Source organism: Xenopus laevis, chromosome 4S (assembly GCF_017654675.1).
Source record: "Xenopus laevis strain J_2021 chromosome 4S, Xenopus_laevis_v10.1, whole genome shotgun sequence".
NCBI classification, from domain to species: domain Eukaryota; kingdom Metazoa; phylum Chordata; class Amphibia; order Anura; family Pipidae; genus Xenopus; species Xenopus laevis.
Window position 1 is genome coordinate 14,517,819 of NC_054378.1, and position 16,123 is coordinate 14,533,941.

Sequence of the window (16,123 nt, forward strand, 5' to 3'; positions counted from 1 at the left end):
TAATACTTTAGGGGGAGGGTCAGAGTTTGGGAAAACTCCCTACTGGTGTCAGCTGAGCAGATAATTGAAAGGTTTCTGTGTGACTAGCTGAAACTAGTTGGGAGAACACAAAGGAGTAGGAAGATAAGGAGAGAAGTGCAGGACCCCAAGGCTGCTGAAACCTATTCCCCACTAACAGGCTCCGCTCTCCCTTCATTGAGGAGTGAGACAGAAGCAAGGAACGACCCAGAAAGGCAGGTAAGTGGTGGCACTTAGGGGCTCAGGTGGCAGTTGGGAAGTTTTTGCCTTTCCTTTCCGTTTGTTCATTCTTTTCTATTGTTACATAGTAGCGCAGTCTGATCAAAGAGACACTATTTTTATTTTATGAAAAAAGTGACTCCTACCCAACTTCTATTGTTTTCATTATATTTTTATATATCCGTTCCACAGGGGAACAATGTGTAGCGCTCTATGTAATATATAGAACTGTGTATCTATTGTTTATTGATTGATTGCATATAAAGCTTAATAGTGATACAGAGCACAGAGAATGTTTTCAGTAGCTGTTCCAGAGTAAAAGAGCAGCTAAACCACAAAGCTTGCAATTACTGGAGGAAGAATTATGGAGATACATGCAGGGGGGGTTGTTATTATAAACAGAGGTACTGGGGGATCTTTTCTCATCTTGGGTCCTGAAACAAGTTGCCCCTTAAATTTCTCTGGAACCTTGCGTGGGAGCTGAGCGGCAGGATGAAAAGATCTCACTGTAGGGCATTTCTTTCAGGTTTGGATGTAGCTGAATGGGGCTGAGCGGTGAAAAGGCCAAGATAGCAAAGGGGGTCCTACTGTTTATTGCAATGTACGAGGGGGGGGCACTGTGATGCACACAGATAAAATGTTGTTGGGGGTAGAAGAGGGAGGGTGAGTATTCGGTAGGAGTGGATGGAGTACCTAGAAGGGGGTAGGTGAGTAGGAGTGGAGGGTACACAGAAGAGGAAGAGTGAGTAGTAGGTAGGAGTGGATGGGGTTACATAGAAGAGGGTGAGTGAGTAGGAGTGGAGGGTACACAGAAGAGGAAGAGTGAGTAGTAGGTAGGAGTGGATGGGGGTTACTTAGAAGAGGGTGGGTGAGTAGGAGTGGAGGGTACACAGAAGAGGGATAGTGAGTAGTAGGTAGGAGTGGATGGGGGTTACTTAGAAGAGGGTGGGTGAGTAGGAGTGGAGGGTACACAGAAGAGGGATAGTGAGTAGTAGGTAGGAGTGGATGGGGGTTACTTAGAAGAGGGTGGGTGAGTAGGAGAGGAGGGTACACAGAAGCGGGAGAGTGAGTAGTAGGTAGGAGTGGATGGGGTACCTAGAAGAGGGTGGGTGACTAGGAGTGGAGGGGGGGTACACAGAAGAGGGAAGGTGAGTAGTAGGTAGGAGTAGATGGGGGTTACTTAGAAGAGGGTGGGTGAGTAGGAGAGGAGGATACACAGAAGAGGGAGAGTGACTAGTAGGTAGGAGTAGATGGGGGTTACTTAGAAGAGGCTGGGTGAGTAGGAGTGGAGGGTACACAGAAGGGGGAGAGTGAGTAGTAGGTAGCAGAGGAGGAGTACCCAGAAGAAAGAGTGAGTAAGCAGCACAAAGGCATGGAGGGTTACCAGAGTGAGAGTTGATGGGTAGTTGGTAGGGCAGGAGGGGTACTCAAAAGAAGTATGTGGGAAATAAATCTGCGTTAATGGAAACCTTTAAGGGGGAGGGTAAGCTGTAGGTTGAAGGGGGAGTGTTATTAGTAAGAGTAGATGTGATGCAGAAAAGAGGGAAGGTGAGCATCTGGTAGGAGAGATCTGGTGGGGGCGCCCAGAGAGTAATTAGTGGGTAGAAATAATGGAGTTTCCAGAAGAGGGAGGGTGGAGAAGGGAGGGCTGCCCAGAGAAAGACTGTTAGTGATACATAAAAGTTAAGGGGTGCCCTGAAGAGGGAGAGTTACTAAAAGGCAGGAGTGTGTGGAGCACCCAGAAGAGGTAAGGCAAGTAGCAGGTAGGAGTAGAGGATGACACATAGATTAAGGGATGGAGATGTTGGTAGTGGCCCACACGTTGAATGGAAGGAGAAGCCGTAAATTGGATGAACCCTTTGCCTGCCAACGACATCAAATCTACATCATTAGCACAAAAATGTACAAAGTGATGTGGATTCTGCAATTGTGGGTTTTATTAAAGTCTATGGGAATCACATGTCCCAGAGAGAAGTGGACACACTGGGGTAAGTGGCAGGCGTGAAAGTGTCATACAGGAGACAGTTGGGAGTAGTAGTCAGAGAAAGAAGGGGACACAGACCCAGGGGGAAACTAAGGGGAGTAATGGATTCATTATATATAAGGACAATGATAAGAGGTGGCTATGGGAAAAGGCTGCACAGGGATGGAAGATACAATGTATACAGACAGAATGTAGGATTTGGGAGCATCTAGATAGCATGGAGGCCAAGTGGTTAAAGGGGAATAAAGGGTATGGTGATGGAGCTCTTTGTCTGGGAGTGAAATATAACACTTAACATGGGGAGAGCACAAAGCTGCTCTCACTTTGTGGGTTTCTGGGAAAGAACATCTTATTTTTCTAAAAGGTTTTCCATGTTCATGAAATCTCTATAAACCAATGCTCTCCCACTGAGCCCCCCACCTAGTTCCCAATTACAAACTGGTTCTGCACATGTTTGGGCTTGTCAGAGCAGCACAGTCACATACAAAGCAAATGTGAAGACAGCTCAGTAAATAAGGATAAAATTAACTGTGGCCAAGCCTACGCCTCCTTGGTTGGTCAATTTGTGCATTACCTCTGCCTGTCCATGTGGAGATACAATTTGTTCCTACCGCAACTCCTTGCCAAAGCATCTAAAATACCCATCACCTGACACACACACCCAAATACCAACCAATATTTAAACCCTTACTCAAACATCCAAACCTCAGCTTTAACATCTAAACTCCAGTATGGAATCTCCAAGTCCAAACTCCAATAACCAAACTCTTACTCCAGTACTCAGCATCCTAACTACAACATCCAAACCCTTACACCAACATCTAGCTTCTAAACCCCAAATTTATCATCCAAAATCCAACTCCAACATTCAAACTGTGACTAATATCTAAACCGAAACTCCACAACTGAAGGTCCGACCATTATCCAAACTTCAACCGTTGTCTAAACACCAACTCCAACATTCAAACTCTGACTCTAATATCCAAACCATAACTTCAAAATCCAAACTTTGGCTCTAATAAGAAAACTTCAAGTCCAATATCCAATCTCTGACCTCAACATCCAAACTCTGACCAATATCTAAACCCCATATCCAACCTTCTTACTCTGATCAATATCTAAACCCCAACTCCAACATCCAAAGTCTGACTTCAAAATCCAAACTCTGGCTCCAACATGGAAACGTCAAATCCAATATCCAAGCTCTGACTGCAGTTATCTAACATCCTAACTACTACATCCAAACCCTGACTACAACATCCATCATACAAACCCCAACTTTAAAACCCAACTCCAATATTCAGACCCCCATCTCCTAAATGCAAACCCCAGCTCATGCTTTCAAGCCCTGACTCCGACATCCAAACTCTGACCCCAGTATCCAAATGCAAAAATCCTAACATTTTGTCTCAGATGTTTCCATTTAAAACAGTTGAATGCAGCTGACTAGTATTTTAACATAAAGAAGCCTTTGGAACTAGCGGAGAGAAGGAATTTGAGTCCTTTCAGAGGAGAGGCCACAACAACCCAGCAGGTTAGGAAATCTATACACTAGAATTTCATGAAGAGCCCTTATGTTGGGTTGCACAAAGAATCTATAAATACAAATCCCCTCCTACTCCTGCTCACATTACTGTTGGCTCTCGCTAACCAGGCCGCTCTCCTCCACTCCATTAAAAGCCATTAAACTGTCTCATGTGGCTTTTCAAATATTTATGCAGCTTTTAATATACTTTATTTGACCAACATCCAAAGGCTTCTGACCTTGGAATTCCCTGCTCAGTGAGATCCCCTCTCCCCAGCCTTCCAGTTAAACTTAATTGGGCAATTTGTGCGTAATCCTGAATTTGGAAATGTGAGCAGAACAGTTCTTTGTAAAGAATCTTTGTGAACCTAAAATCCACACACAAGGTACAGGCCTTGGGCAATGACATGACTTCATTTGCTGGATTTCCAAAGTAACGGCGATTGGACTGGGATTATACAGTAAATTAAAATATTATGATACGGCGGCAGGTGCAAATAAAGAATTAGGTAGAACCTTGCGTGTTCTTCTGGCGTCACAGGGCAGCCTCTGTATAATTGTGTTGAAGCTTTGCTGATCCATTACTGTTGGTGAAGAATATTGTGTTGATTAATTACAGGAGCTCCTGAAGGAGAGAATCTGGGCTGATCCATAAAGAGTCTGTTGGGAATGAGAAGATCCATTATAGAGGTTGTGGGATGTTGTGCTGATCAATTACAGAGGCTGTTTTAGGAAAGAAGTTGTGCCGATCTGTTAAAGCTGCTTTTGAGGGACAGGGGCTGTTTGGCAATGACAAGTTGTGCTGATCCATTACAAGGATTTCCATTGGAAACAAGATATGCTTATCCATTACAAGTGCTGTTGGGGAAGAGAAGCTGTGTTGATCCATTTGGGGGAATATAGGTAAAGAAAAGTTGCACTGATCTGTTAAAGGTGCTTTTAGGGGAGAGAAGCTGTGCTGCTCCATTGGGTGAAATGTAGGTGAAAAGAAGTTGCGCTGATCCATTATAGGTGCTTAAGGGGGAGAGAAGCTGTGCTGATCCATTGAGGGAAAGTTAGGTAAAGAGAAGTTACACTGCTCCGTTACAGATGCTGCTGGAAGAGAGAAGCTGTTCTGATCCATTGGGTGAAATGTAGGTGAAAAGAAGTTGCGCTGATCCATTATAGGTGCTTAAGGGGGAGAGAAGCTGTGCTGATCCATTAGGGGGAATGTAGGTGAAGAAAATGTGTGCATATATGTTATAGGTGCTTTTGGGGGACAGAAGCTGAGCTGCTCCATTGGGGGAAATGTAGGTGAAGAAAAGTTGAGCTGATCCATTATAGGTGCTTTAGGGGGAGAGAAGTTGTGCTAATCCATCACTGGGGATGTAAGGGGAATGGTGCTGATCCATTTGTGGGGCTGCTATATAAAAGAAGTTATGCTGATCCACTATGGGTGTTTGGGTGGAAAAGTTGTGCTGATCAATTAAAGGGAATAGGCAAAGAGACGCTTTCCTGATCCATCACTGGGGCTGTCAGAGGAGAGTGGTTATGGTGCTACTTGAGGGGAGAAGCTAAATATTAAAGGGGCTAACTGGGGGCAGATTTTTTTCACTCTATGTCCCCAAGCATCAAACCTATGCATTTGTTTATATCACAAAGACTACAAAGAACCGGTCTATTAAGTTCAGCAAATGAAGGAGCTGTGTGGCTCCAGCATTTCCCCTACTTTTTCCACAACAAGTCAATATTTGCCGGTATTTACATCAAGTCCTCCTGTATAGTGGAGACACCTAGTGATTTATTGCCCAGCTATCTCAGCCCCTGAAGCAATTACACAACCTTTCCTGTATTTACTTGCCAAACACCATAAATCATCTCAGGCTGCACCATGGGCAAATAAGATGAGGCCGGTGTCATTCATTCCCTGGTGCAACCATTTGACTCATGCTGTCTGAGAGGTGCAGGTAGTAGGAGTCATTGGCTGGAATATCCATTGCATTCCTGTGGCCCAAGTTGATTAGACTCCATTAGTATCTACATCCCCATTAGTATGATCTACATCCATATAATTTACCCACACAATTCAATGTTAATCATAGCAAAATACAAGACTATCAACTAAGTTATGGGCACCGCTAGATCTCCATGTTTGGCCAAGATGCCAGATAAGACCCGCTCCTCCATTTCGGGGCTAGTGTCCCCTAAAAAAATAGACCAACTGGGTTTTTTAAATCTCTAACATAATATGATACCAAGCCCCAAATATGATATTGGCCTTTATTTTGGGTCCAAACATGGATCTATAGGCCAAGGCTTACTTTAAATTGGGTTTCTCTTCATGGTCCCTGCTTAGCATTCCATTGCCTGTATTTTAATCAACATTAAAGAGGGGCAAGTGCCTTTTAAAAGCCCCCTCTTTGCACAATAAATTATATAAGGTTCCCATATTGAATCTGGTCTTCAAATCTGATCTATTTGCACTACTGAGGTGTCCAATGCCCCTCCATCAGAACCAGCAGGGTTAGGACTTTTAGCCAATCACAGCTTTGGGGAAGGGTAAGCTGCAGTTCTCTGTTAGGTCCACTGATAGAGTAGCAGGCTCCATGCCCACGTTATAGGGATTGGCTGGCATCCTAAAATAGGAAGTGTCCATTGGATGTCAAGTAAGGTTCCAGGGGGGTATTTAAAAAGGCTTCTTTGCTAAATATACTTCTAGATTATAGAGGTCATTTTCAGTTACACAGAGTACAAGTGCCAGCTTGCAAGCTGGTGGCACTTGGTGCAGGGCACATTGCCGCCAGTGCCATCAACCATAGGGTAGGCAGTTAAGTTAGTACAAGACTTGATTGTGGCCTCTGGCTCCTGGTACTCGGCATGACACTTAGGGGACAGGTAGGAGGTGGAAGGGAGAGAGGGCATTTATATGTCTCCGCTTACCCATCATGAATAAAGAGCTACCGAACGCAGGTTTCTAGAAAGCAGAGACCTGTTCCAGTTCTAAGTGCTGGGCACAAAAAGCAAAAGGACTGGGTCTATTTGTGGCACTTAGCTCTCTTATAATGCCCCCCTACACATCCCCTTTAATATTAAAGGATAAGTAAACCTTTAAAATGAGTGAATGTAAAATTTATGAGCGTGCTATTCTAAGCACTTTTGTCATTTAGATTCATTATTTATTTTGTTTTTGTTCCAAGATTTTATGGGATACATATAAATGAATTTTGTGACAACAGCGCCACCTGCTGGTCAGTTTCTGACCATTCTGACCACCAAGTAGTCAAGGAAGTTGTCAGGAGAAAGAAAGAGGCTGCTCTGATGTTCTTCTGCTTAGGAAAAAAAAAACAGAAACCTTTCTCAAATCTTTCCGAAGCAGAAGAACATCAGAGCAGCCTCTTTCTTATTCATATTAACAGTACATGTATCCTTAGAAAAAAAACAAAATAAATAATGAATGTAAATTAAAAAAGTGCTTAGAATAACACTCTCATTCATTTTACATTCACTTATTTTAAAGGTTTACTTATCCTGTAAGATGAACCTAGAGTTTAAAAGGGGTATGTATGTGTGTTTATTAGCCCCCCCCCACACACACACACAAGGGCTTTATCTATCATTTCTTCTTGCAGAGCAGATGGTAATTGGCCCATGATTGCCCCAGATCTGCGGATGTTTATATGGCTCAAGTACCTCTAGATATATGTTTGTGCATTCCTTTGTGTGTGCTAATGTAGATGCTACTGCTAACTGTCAGCCCCTGCTGCCTGCTGAGCTGATCGATTGCTTTGTTCTGACATATTGTATCCTACCCCTGTATAGAAAGATACATTGTCTCATAAATGATTGCATCCTTGTTACAGTTTCATGGGGGTAATTTATGTTGGAATCCTCGGCCTGCTGATATATTGCTCAGTAAATTGCTGCCTGGCTCTGCACGGTGATATATTTGGCTCCAAAACAGAATGCTGGATTCCTGTCGGCTGATATATGTGCAGGGCTGGAATCCTCTCTGTGCTGACAAACTGCTCTGGCAGGGGCTGCATTCCGCCGCCTGTTGACACATTGCTGTATAAACTGTTGCTGGTGCTGAGTGCCTGCTGCTGCCTGGCAGTTAGGAATGGTTTGGGTTTGGAGTGGATAGAAAGCAGGTCAGAGCTCCACATGGGAATCCCCCTGGGTGGAAGGCGATGAGAAGGGCAAATCTATGCTGGGTCCTGTGAGTGGAATTTGCCTGGGGGGGGGGGACAAGGAGTGTAAATGAATGAACTCCCACTGAGCTATGGCTATAGGAAGGTATTGCCTCGGGCAATGGGGGAAAGCTGACAGCAGAAAAGTGTAAATGTTCCTGACCAGGACTGGAGCCCATTAGTGGCCTGAAATGTCCCCTGTGCTTTGTTAGAGCCTCAGCTGCTGCTCCTGTTGTTGCGCTATCTCCTGGGAGTCTGAGTAGGGGGGGAGATACAGTAATATGTGCAGCATAGTCAGGGGTCAGTGAGCTCTTGTCTGAGCCAATCATTCATATGGGCCAGCTTGTAGAGTGGCAACATGTACTACAGCTCCCATCAGTAGTGATGGGCGAATAAATTTGCCTGGCATGAATTTGCGTTGAATTCTCGCGTTTCGCCACCAGGCAAATAAATTTGCGCATCTCCTGTGACTTTTTTTCGTGAAAAAGTTCGCATTGCTCGATTCTTTTTGTGAAAATGTTTGAATTGCTAGATTTTTAGTGAAAACGTTTGAATTGCTAAATTTTTCCGTGAAAACTTTTGAATTTCTCGATTTTCTGCGTGAAACCGTTCGAATTGCTCGATTTTTTTCGTGAACTTTCCACTTTCACGGTTTTCCGCGATTTCCCCCCCGTTTCATGAATTTTGCATTCAAATTGCTCGATTTGTTTTGTGAAAACGTTCAAATTGCTCGATTTTTTTGTGAAAACGTTCGAATTGCTCAATTATTCCGTGAAAACTTTCCAATTGCTCGATTTTTATCTGTGAAACTGTTTGAATTGCTCGATTTTTTTGTGAAAATGTTAGAATTTCACAATTTTTTTGTGAAAATGTTAGAATTTCACAATTTTTCCGCGAACTTTCCGCTTTCACGATTTTAAACTATTTTTCACCAGCGGGAAATTTGCAAATTTTTCAACGAAGCAAAACGGGAGAAATTCGTCCATCACTAGTCATCAAGTCTGGACTGAGAGTCAATATAGGTCCTGGGATTTCAGGGACACAGAGGCCCAAACAGCCTCCCACCAGCCCACTAAATACTGACTTTCTATGGGACCTTATAGCAGCCCCTCTGGCATTTGCCAGAACCCACAGATTGCCAGTCCGGGCCTGTCTCCCATCATTCTCAGAAAAACATTTATAAAAGCCATGGATAGGACTTTTTTTATGTGCAGAACGGAAAGGCCAGAGCATTGGTACATGCGTAGGGCATTTCAGTTTGAAGAATATTTCTGCAATGAAGGACCTGAAATGATTTTTGTTTGGGGCCCAGTATCTACTGGCAAGTGGTTAATTCAACACTATATTGTCACTCGATATTACCAGGCAATGTGTTTCCCCATAGGCCATAGTGCGTGGCAGCCAGTGCCATAGACTGTACCCACTGTGGCAGGTAAGGAGTTAAAAGGCTTCTGATTTGTTGGATGTGGGAGGGATGGTAACACAACAGGAGGGCTATAGGAGGTGATGAAGAAGACTAAACCTCTAAGCCGGTTCAGGAACAACTCCAAAGAGGAACATAATTAGCCCACCTGATTGAAACCCAGGCTGGTTGTTCTGTACCTTTGCATTACACTGACCCCTAGTGTTGGTTAATGAAATAACACTTTAGTAACCCTGCGGATCCCAGATTCGATTGCACATTGATAAAAATCCACAGATATATATATATATATATATATATATATATATATATATATATATATATAAATATAATTATATATATATATATATATGATTTGCTATTAAGCAATTCTAGTTCTATTGATTTCATTAATTTCTTATATATTTCACTTTTCTATCACTGCTTGCCCTGGCAAAGGTCCCCCTGTCCTCTTCTGTCCTGCACCTATAGGACTCCCAAAATCAGCCATGATCCCCCCTGTAGGGAGGTTGGTGGCTTGTGTGTCTGCCCAGGCCTATCCTGGTGGCAGTTTGATCCCTGAGCTCTGCACTGTTTATAAAGATTGGGTTTCTTTGGTGCCTTATCCCAATATTTTCCTTTTTCAGGATGGAATTACGAGCATTTTGTGTCATTCTCTTGATCACAGTCCTGGCCGTGAGTTCACAAGCAGCAAAGAACAAAAAAGGTGAGGAACAGCCCCATGATCCCATTTATGTCCCCCATAAAGGGGAAATCTGGTTTAAACAGAGAATATGCCCCTCTATAAAAGCAGACGTGTATTAATTTCCTTTACCATAGTGCTGGCCAATAGTATCTAGATAAGTGTCACCCACAATAGTGCCATAGGGAAGGTTATTGCCTCTCATAGGGATCTGTGTCACTATTGTAGCATTGATTTCTATATATGTTATTACAGAGAAGGGTAAGAAGGGGGCGTCAGACTGCACAGAGTGGACCTGGGGGAGCTGTATCCCCAACAGCAAAGACTGCGGAGCTGGAACTCGGGAGGGAACATGCAAAGAGGAGACCCGTAAGCTGAAGTGCAAGATTCCCTGCAACTGGAAGAAAGCCTTTGGGGGTGAGAAGCTTCCCATTCACACAGCAGACCCAGTGGCTGCCAATCTGATGGGCAGATAATACTGTATCAGAATATATGTGGATATGTGTCAGAACAAGGCTTTTAGTATGTTATAGAATGACTTCTTCTAATTCACTTTTCAACTGGTCTTCATTTTTAATGCTTTTTTAATTATATATATATATATATATATATATATATATATATATATATATATATATATATATATATATATATATATATATATATATATATATATATTACAAACAACAGCGAGGGCTGATCCTGCTTCTTCATGTATGAAAAATAATTGGTCGTGCACCTCTGGCTTCACTTGAGAGTGAGTGCGGGCACTGTGGGACATTCATATATATATTATTATATATATATGATTATTACTATAATATTATTATATCATTGTTTCTTCTTCTCACTCTTTCCAGCTTTCAAATGGGGGTCATTGACCCCACCAAAAAAAAAACCCAAATGGTTAGTAAGCTACAAATTTGTTATTGCTACTTTTTATTACTCGTCTTTCTTCACAGGCCCTCTCCTATATATTTTCCAGTATATTATCCAAACCCTAGCAACTAGATTGCAGAAATTGCAAATTGGAGAGCTGCTAAAATAAACCACGAATAATAAAAAATGAAAACCAATTGCAAATGGTCTCAGAATATCACTCTCTGCATCATACTAAAAGTTATCTGAAATGTGAACAACCCCTTTAATTCCACCTTTCTCTTTGCAGCTGATTGCAAGTACAAATTTGAGAACTGGGGAGAGTGCAATGCCACCACTGGCCAGAAGGTGCGCTCTGGAACCCTAAAGAAGGCTCTGTATAATGCCGACTGCCAGCAAACCGTGGAAGCCACCAAGCCCTGCTCCCTGAAAACCAAGTCCAAATCCAAAGGTGAGGGTCTATGATGTGTGTTGTGCTACGACTGAGACCTGGGCAGTTGTGGTACTTGTTATGTTTTGGATAGCCGAGGATGAGTAGAATATAACAGTGCGTTATTAGCAGGCTCATGCAGCCATTACACAACAGTAAGCAACTCTAAGATCACAAGCTGTATAAAAGTATGTACAGTATAAGTCTTTAGCACAGTGACATCTACAGGCCATTTGTATAAACACCACAGGACTGGTCCACGTGACTAAACAAGCATACCCAGACTCACAGCAGGGGGGGAGTGCTCAGCTTTTAGGTCAAGTATAGTGACATATGTGAGCAAAGTGTATTTCCAGTCCTAGATACTCATTGAATATAAATGTAAGGCTAAAAGAACAGTAATTTCATATTTCTGTACCAGGTCTACTAACCCATAGCGACCAATCAGATCCTTTGCATGTGACATGACTATTTTTCTCTGTCTTTCAGGCAAGAAAGGCAAAGGGAAGGAGTAGAAGAGCATAGAAGCCATAGCCGGACCATTTTCTGCAACCTGCACTCCTCTTACCCCCCTATTTGTCATGGAATTCCCTTCTTTACAATCTGTCTCCAAATGCACTCTCTGCCCCTCCCCTCTCGAGACTGATGTTTTTTAATCACTAATTTTTTTAGGGAAAAAAAAAGATAAGGAATCTAAGAAAAGAAACAGCCACTCTGCCTGTCTCGACTCCCATGGCGCCACACTATATACCACTACGCCCCCCCCTTTCTCCGTGCTTTTGTGGCTTGTTATATTTCTGTATTTTTTAGGAAGATTACTTTTGGATTTGCTTTTTTTTAATAAATGTACAGTTTGAATTTGTAGCTCTGTCTCTGTGTTTTCTCCTGAGGGTTTTCATTGTTAAAGGGGCATTTAAGCACCCAGAAATCAGTGGGAATGTAATGCTGGGAATCACTGTGCCATTTAATGCTGGGAATCACTGTGCCATTTAATGCTGGGAATCACTGTGCCATTTAATGCTGGAATCACTGTGCCATTTAATGCTGGGAATCACTGTGCCATTTAATGCTGGGGATCACTGTGCCATTTAATGCTGGGAATCACTGTGCCATTTAATGCTGGGAATCACTGTGCCATTTAATGCTGGGAATTACTGTGCAATGTAATGCTGGGAATCACTGTGCCATTTAATGCTGGAAAGTACTGAGCTATATAATGCACTTTGCAATGTAATGCTGGGCATCACTTTGCCATTTTAAGCTGGAAATCACTGTGCCATTTAAAGGAGAAGGAAAGTCTGTTTGCACTTGGGGGTGCCAAATGTTAATGACTTACATGAAACACCAGGCCAGTGCTCCTATCAGCAGAAAACTGCACCGACCCGGGCTTATTCCAACGAGCCCAAATTTCCCTGGGCAAACGCATGCACAGTAGAACGAAACAGCCGACTTGTTAGTTAATGTTTGGCTTTTCGTTCTACTGTGCATGCACAACCGTGTGAAGAAAGAGAAAGCAGGGAGAAGATCTCTCCGTGATGCTCACTGGTATAACAGACTTTCCTTCTCCTTTAATGCTGGGAATAACTTTGCTTTTTAAAGCTGGGAATTCCTGTGCTATATAATGCTGGGAGTCACTTTGCCATTTAAAACTGGAAATTACTGTGCTCTATAATGCTGGCAGTCACTCAGACCCGGATTTGTGGAGAGGCCATCAAGGCCGGGCCTAGGACGGCAGGATTTTAGGGTGTGGCATGCTGCCCAAGCAGTGGCGTAACTACCCGGGGGAGCAGGGGGTGCGATTGGTTCAGGTCCCGCACCCCCTCAGGGCCCCCCGGCAGCTCGTGCGCCACTCTGTTCCGGCCGTACGGAGGGGGCGGGGCCCGGCTGCACGTCCCGCGCCAGGGCCTGTCCCCCTCTAGTTATGTCTCTGTGCCCAAGCACACCCACATTGGTTCACAAACACTGGGGATGCACATGAGATACAATAGTTGTTTTTTTAATTTCCTGTGCGCCAATTCCCATTGCTCTGGTGAAAATGATGAATGATGAAAATTTGAGCAAATAAAAGAGAGAGTACTGGGTCTACGAACTACAGTGGGCCTAGGGGCGCCTGCTATGTAAATCCGGCCCTGGAGTCACTTTGCCATTTAATGCTGGGAATCACTGTGCCATTTAATGCTGGGAATCACTGTGCCATTTAATGCTGGAAAGTACTGAGCTATATAATGCACTTTGGCATGTAATGCTGGGAATCACTGTGCCATTTAATGCTGGGAATCACTGTGCCATTTAATACTGGGAATCACTGTGCCATTTAATGCTGGGAATCACTGTGCCATTTAATGCTGGGAATCACTGTGCCATTTAATGCTGGGAATCACTGTGCCATTTAATGCTGGGAATCACTGTGCCATTTAATGCTGGGAATCACTGTGCCATTTAATGCTGGGAATCACTGTGCCATTTAATGCTGGGAATCACTGTGCCATTTAATGCTGGGAATCACTGTGCCATTTAATGCTGGGAATCACTGTGCCATTTAATGCTGGGAATCACGGTGCCATTTAATGCTGGGAATCACGGTGCCATTCTATGCTGGAAGATGCTATGCCAGTGCACCCTGTGTTACCACTTGTTCATTACATGATCAGGTGCATTTTGCTGCTAGTTGTGTGACTGCTCCTATCAGTCTGAAGCCTCCTCTTCCCTTATGGACAGAATTCTATAAGTGAATGTTGCTGAGCACTTGTCCCAAATGCTTCCTGCCAAGATCCAGGCTCCTCTGCATCACAAGGTAGAATTAAATGCCTTTAGTCAAGGATGGAGCCAGAATGTTGCCCCAGGGCTACTCTCTTCCCAGTGGAGAGCTGGGGCAGAACGTGAAGCTGTATGACAAAACTGGCTGGAGTTTTCTCTTTGCACCAAGGTCTAAAAATCTCAAGTCAAGGGGGTCAGAATTTTAACAGAATGCTTTCTGTTTTGGCTTATCATTTGGGGTTAATCATTCTATGGGAAAGAGAGCTGCCTGAAAAAAGGAAGTGCAGATACTTATTCTGGTGCTAAAAGGGTAAATTCAACTTTACTATAACCTATAAAATTGCAATTTGAATATTCAGTATATAGATATACACACACACATACACAGGAATACCCAGCTTAGGTCAACTAAAGTATGATACAAAATGTTGCAGACAGAATTGCTGCATGCTGTTGCTTTTATGGTACGTCGATGCAACAAAACTTCTGCTTACCCCCAATCTCCCCCACTTACCTCCCAAGTGTCCAGGTAGACCCCCATTTTTACACAAAGCCAACTGAGGTTTTGGTTGTGGCCATAAATGAGCCATATTCACTTATTGGATTTTTCCGCATTCTGCTAACACCATCCCCTTCCCTGCAATGTACAACAGTGCCACCATGGGGTGTGACAAGGTTGGCCCCACTAATTTGAGCTTTACCCTCTGGTCTTTTGATCCTAGTAAAATAAATTAATTTTCCCAAAAGAAGGTCATGTATAGCCACTACATTAGATTGCTAGCTCTGTGGGCAAGACACCCATTCCTCTTCAACAACAAACTCATACCCCCAAAAAAAAAAATCACAGCTGCTATTTATAAGAGTGAAATGGAACGTCGAAGAGAAAATACAGGAGACTGGACAGAAGGGAATAAGCTTTGGTTAAATGTGGTTAAACAGAGTTTAATTAGACCCACTGTCCCCCCAATAGTTAAAGTGGCACTCAGCCTTGATGTAGTTGCCGGAATCATGCAAAAATAATGACAATCATGAAATAAAAGCACTGTATAAAAATATCTAACAATTCAGTTTGTACATAGATAGACTTTCCATAATATAATTTACACAATAATTCATAAAATCCCTTGTCAATCATTGTGGTCCCAGAGACACGGCAGGATTAAGAGTTGGGGTGTATAGGATCAATTCTAGTGTTACCTGGATATTTGTTTTAGTGGAGTCACCCACAGCAGCCAATCAGATCTTTCTTTTCATTGTCATAAATGCCCTAGAGCCATGAAAGCTGATTGATGATTGGTTGCACTGAACTAGTATATAAGGGAAGATTCCATGGGACTAAAACACTGAAATGGAATATATTTTCCATGCATCTCAATAGAGCATGTCAATCTCTATTTAACCACTTGCAAAATAAAAAGATGGTGACCTGGTATTTGTTAATATTTCATTAGATCTTAGCAGCCAATAGAATGCCAGGCTTTGAGAATTCCAAGCCAATCACATGGTGCAGCTTCCAGAAGGGAAAAATTTATTTTAATCATATGTATAGAGCCATTTATTTTCCCTTAAATATGTGTACTAAAAGCATTGTGTCTTTGGATATTTGCATCTATAAAAAAAGCAGGAGCTGCCATAATGAACACTGTCCATAGCACACAGGCTGGAAAGAGGGGATAAGCAGCAGAGACACATAGCTCAGGAGTAATTGGGATGGGGAAGTGATCCACTGGGGTAGAAGGAACAAGAGGAGGGCTGGAAAAGGGACTGAGCGGCGTGGGGGTGCAGACAAAGTGGTTGGGCGTGGTAATTTATGGAGGACCGAGTTGCAGGGAGTTGTGATGCTGTAATGAGGACCAAGAGGTGGGGTAGGGATGTGGACCACAGGCAGGTGTGGAGGTAGGGTTGCCACCTTTTGCCAAAAAAAATTCCGGCTGGTGGGGGCGGGTACACAAAGGGGGCGTGGTGTGACATCAAAGGGGGCGGGTTGTGCCACAAATGGGCGGGGCCACGGCACGGACAGGAAAAGAACCGAAGGACAAG

General features: G+C 43.2%; 1 protein-coding gene across 3 annotated transcripts; it reads left to right on the top strand.

Moving 5' to 3' along the window:
* The first annotated feature begins 65 nt into the window (after positions 1-65).
* mdk.S (midkine S homeolog) lies at positions 66-12,190 on the top strand. 3 transcript variants are annotated; one of them, XM_018259452.2, is made up of 5 exons: positions 66-233; positions 9,962-10,041; positions 10,273-10,434; positions 11,186-11,347; positions 11,816-12,190. In XM_018259452.2, exons 2-5 carry the CDS (start codon positions 9,963-9,965, stop codon positions 11,839-11,841), a joined length of 429 nt encoding a protein of 142 aa, XP_018114941.1. In that variant the 5' UTR covers positions 66-233; position 9,962; the 3' UTR covers positions 11,842-12,190.
* Positions 12,191-16,123: the final 3,933 nt, after the last annotated feature.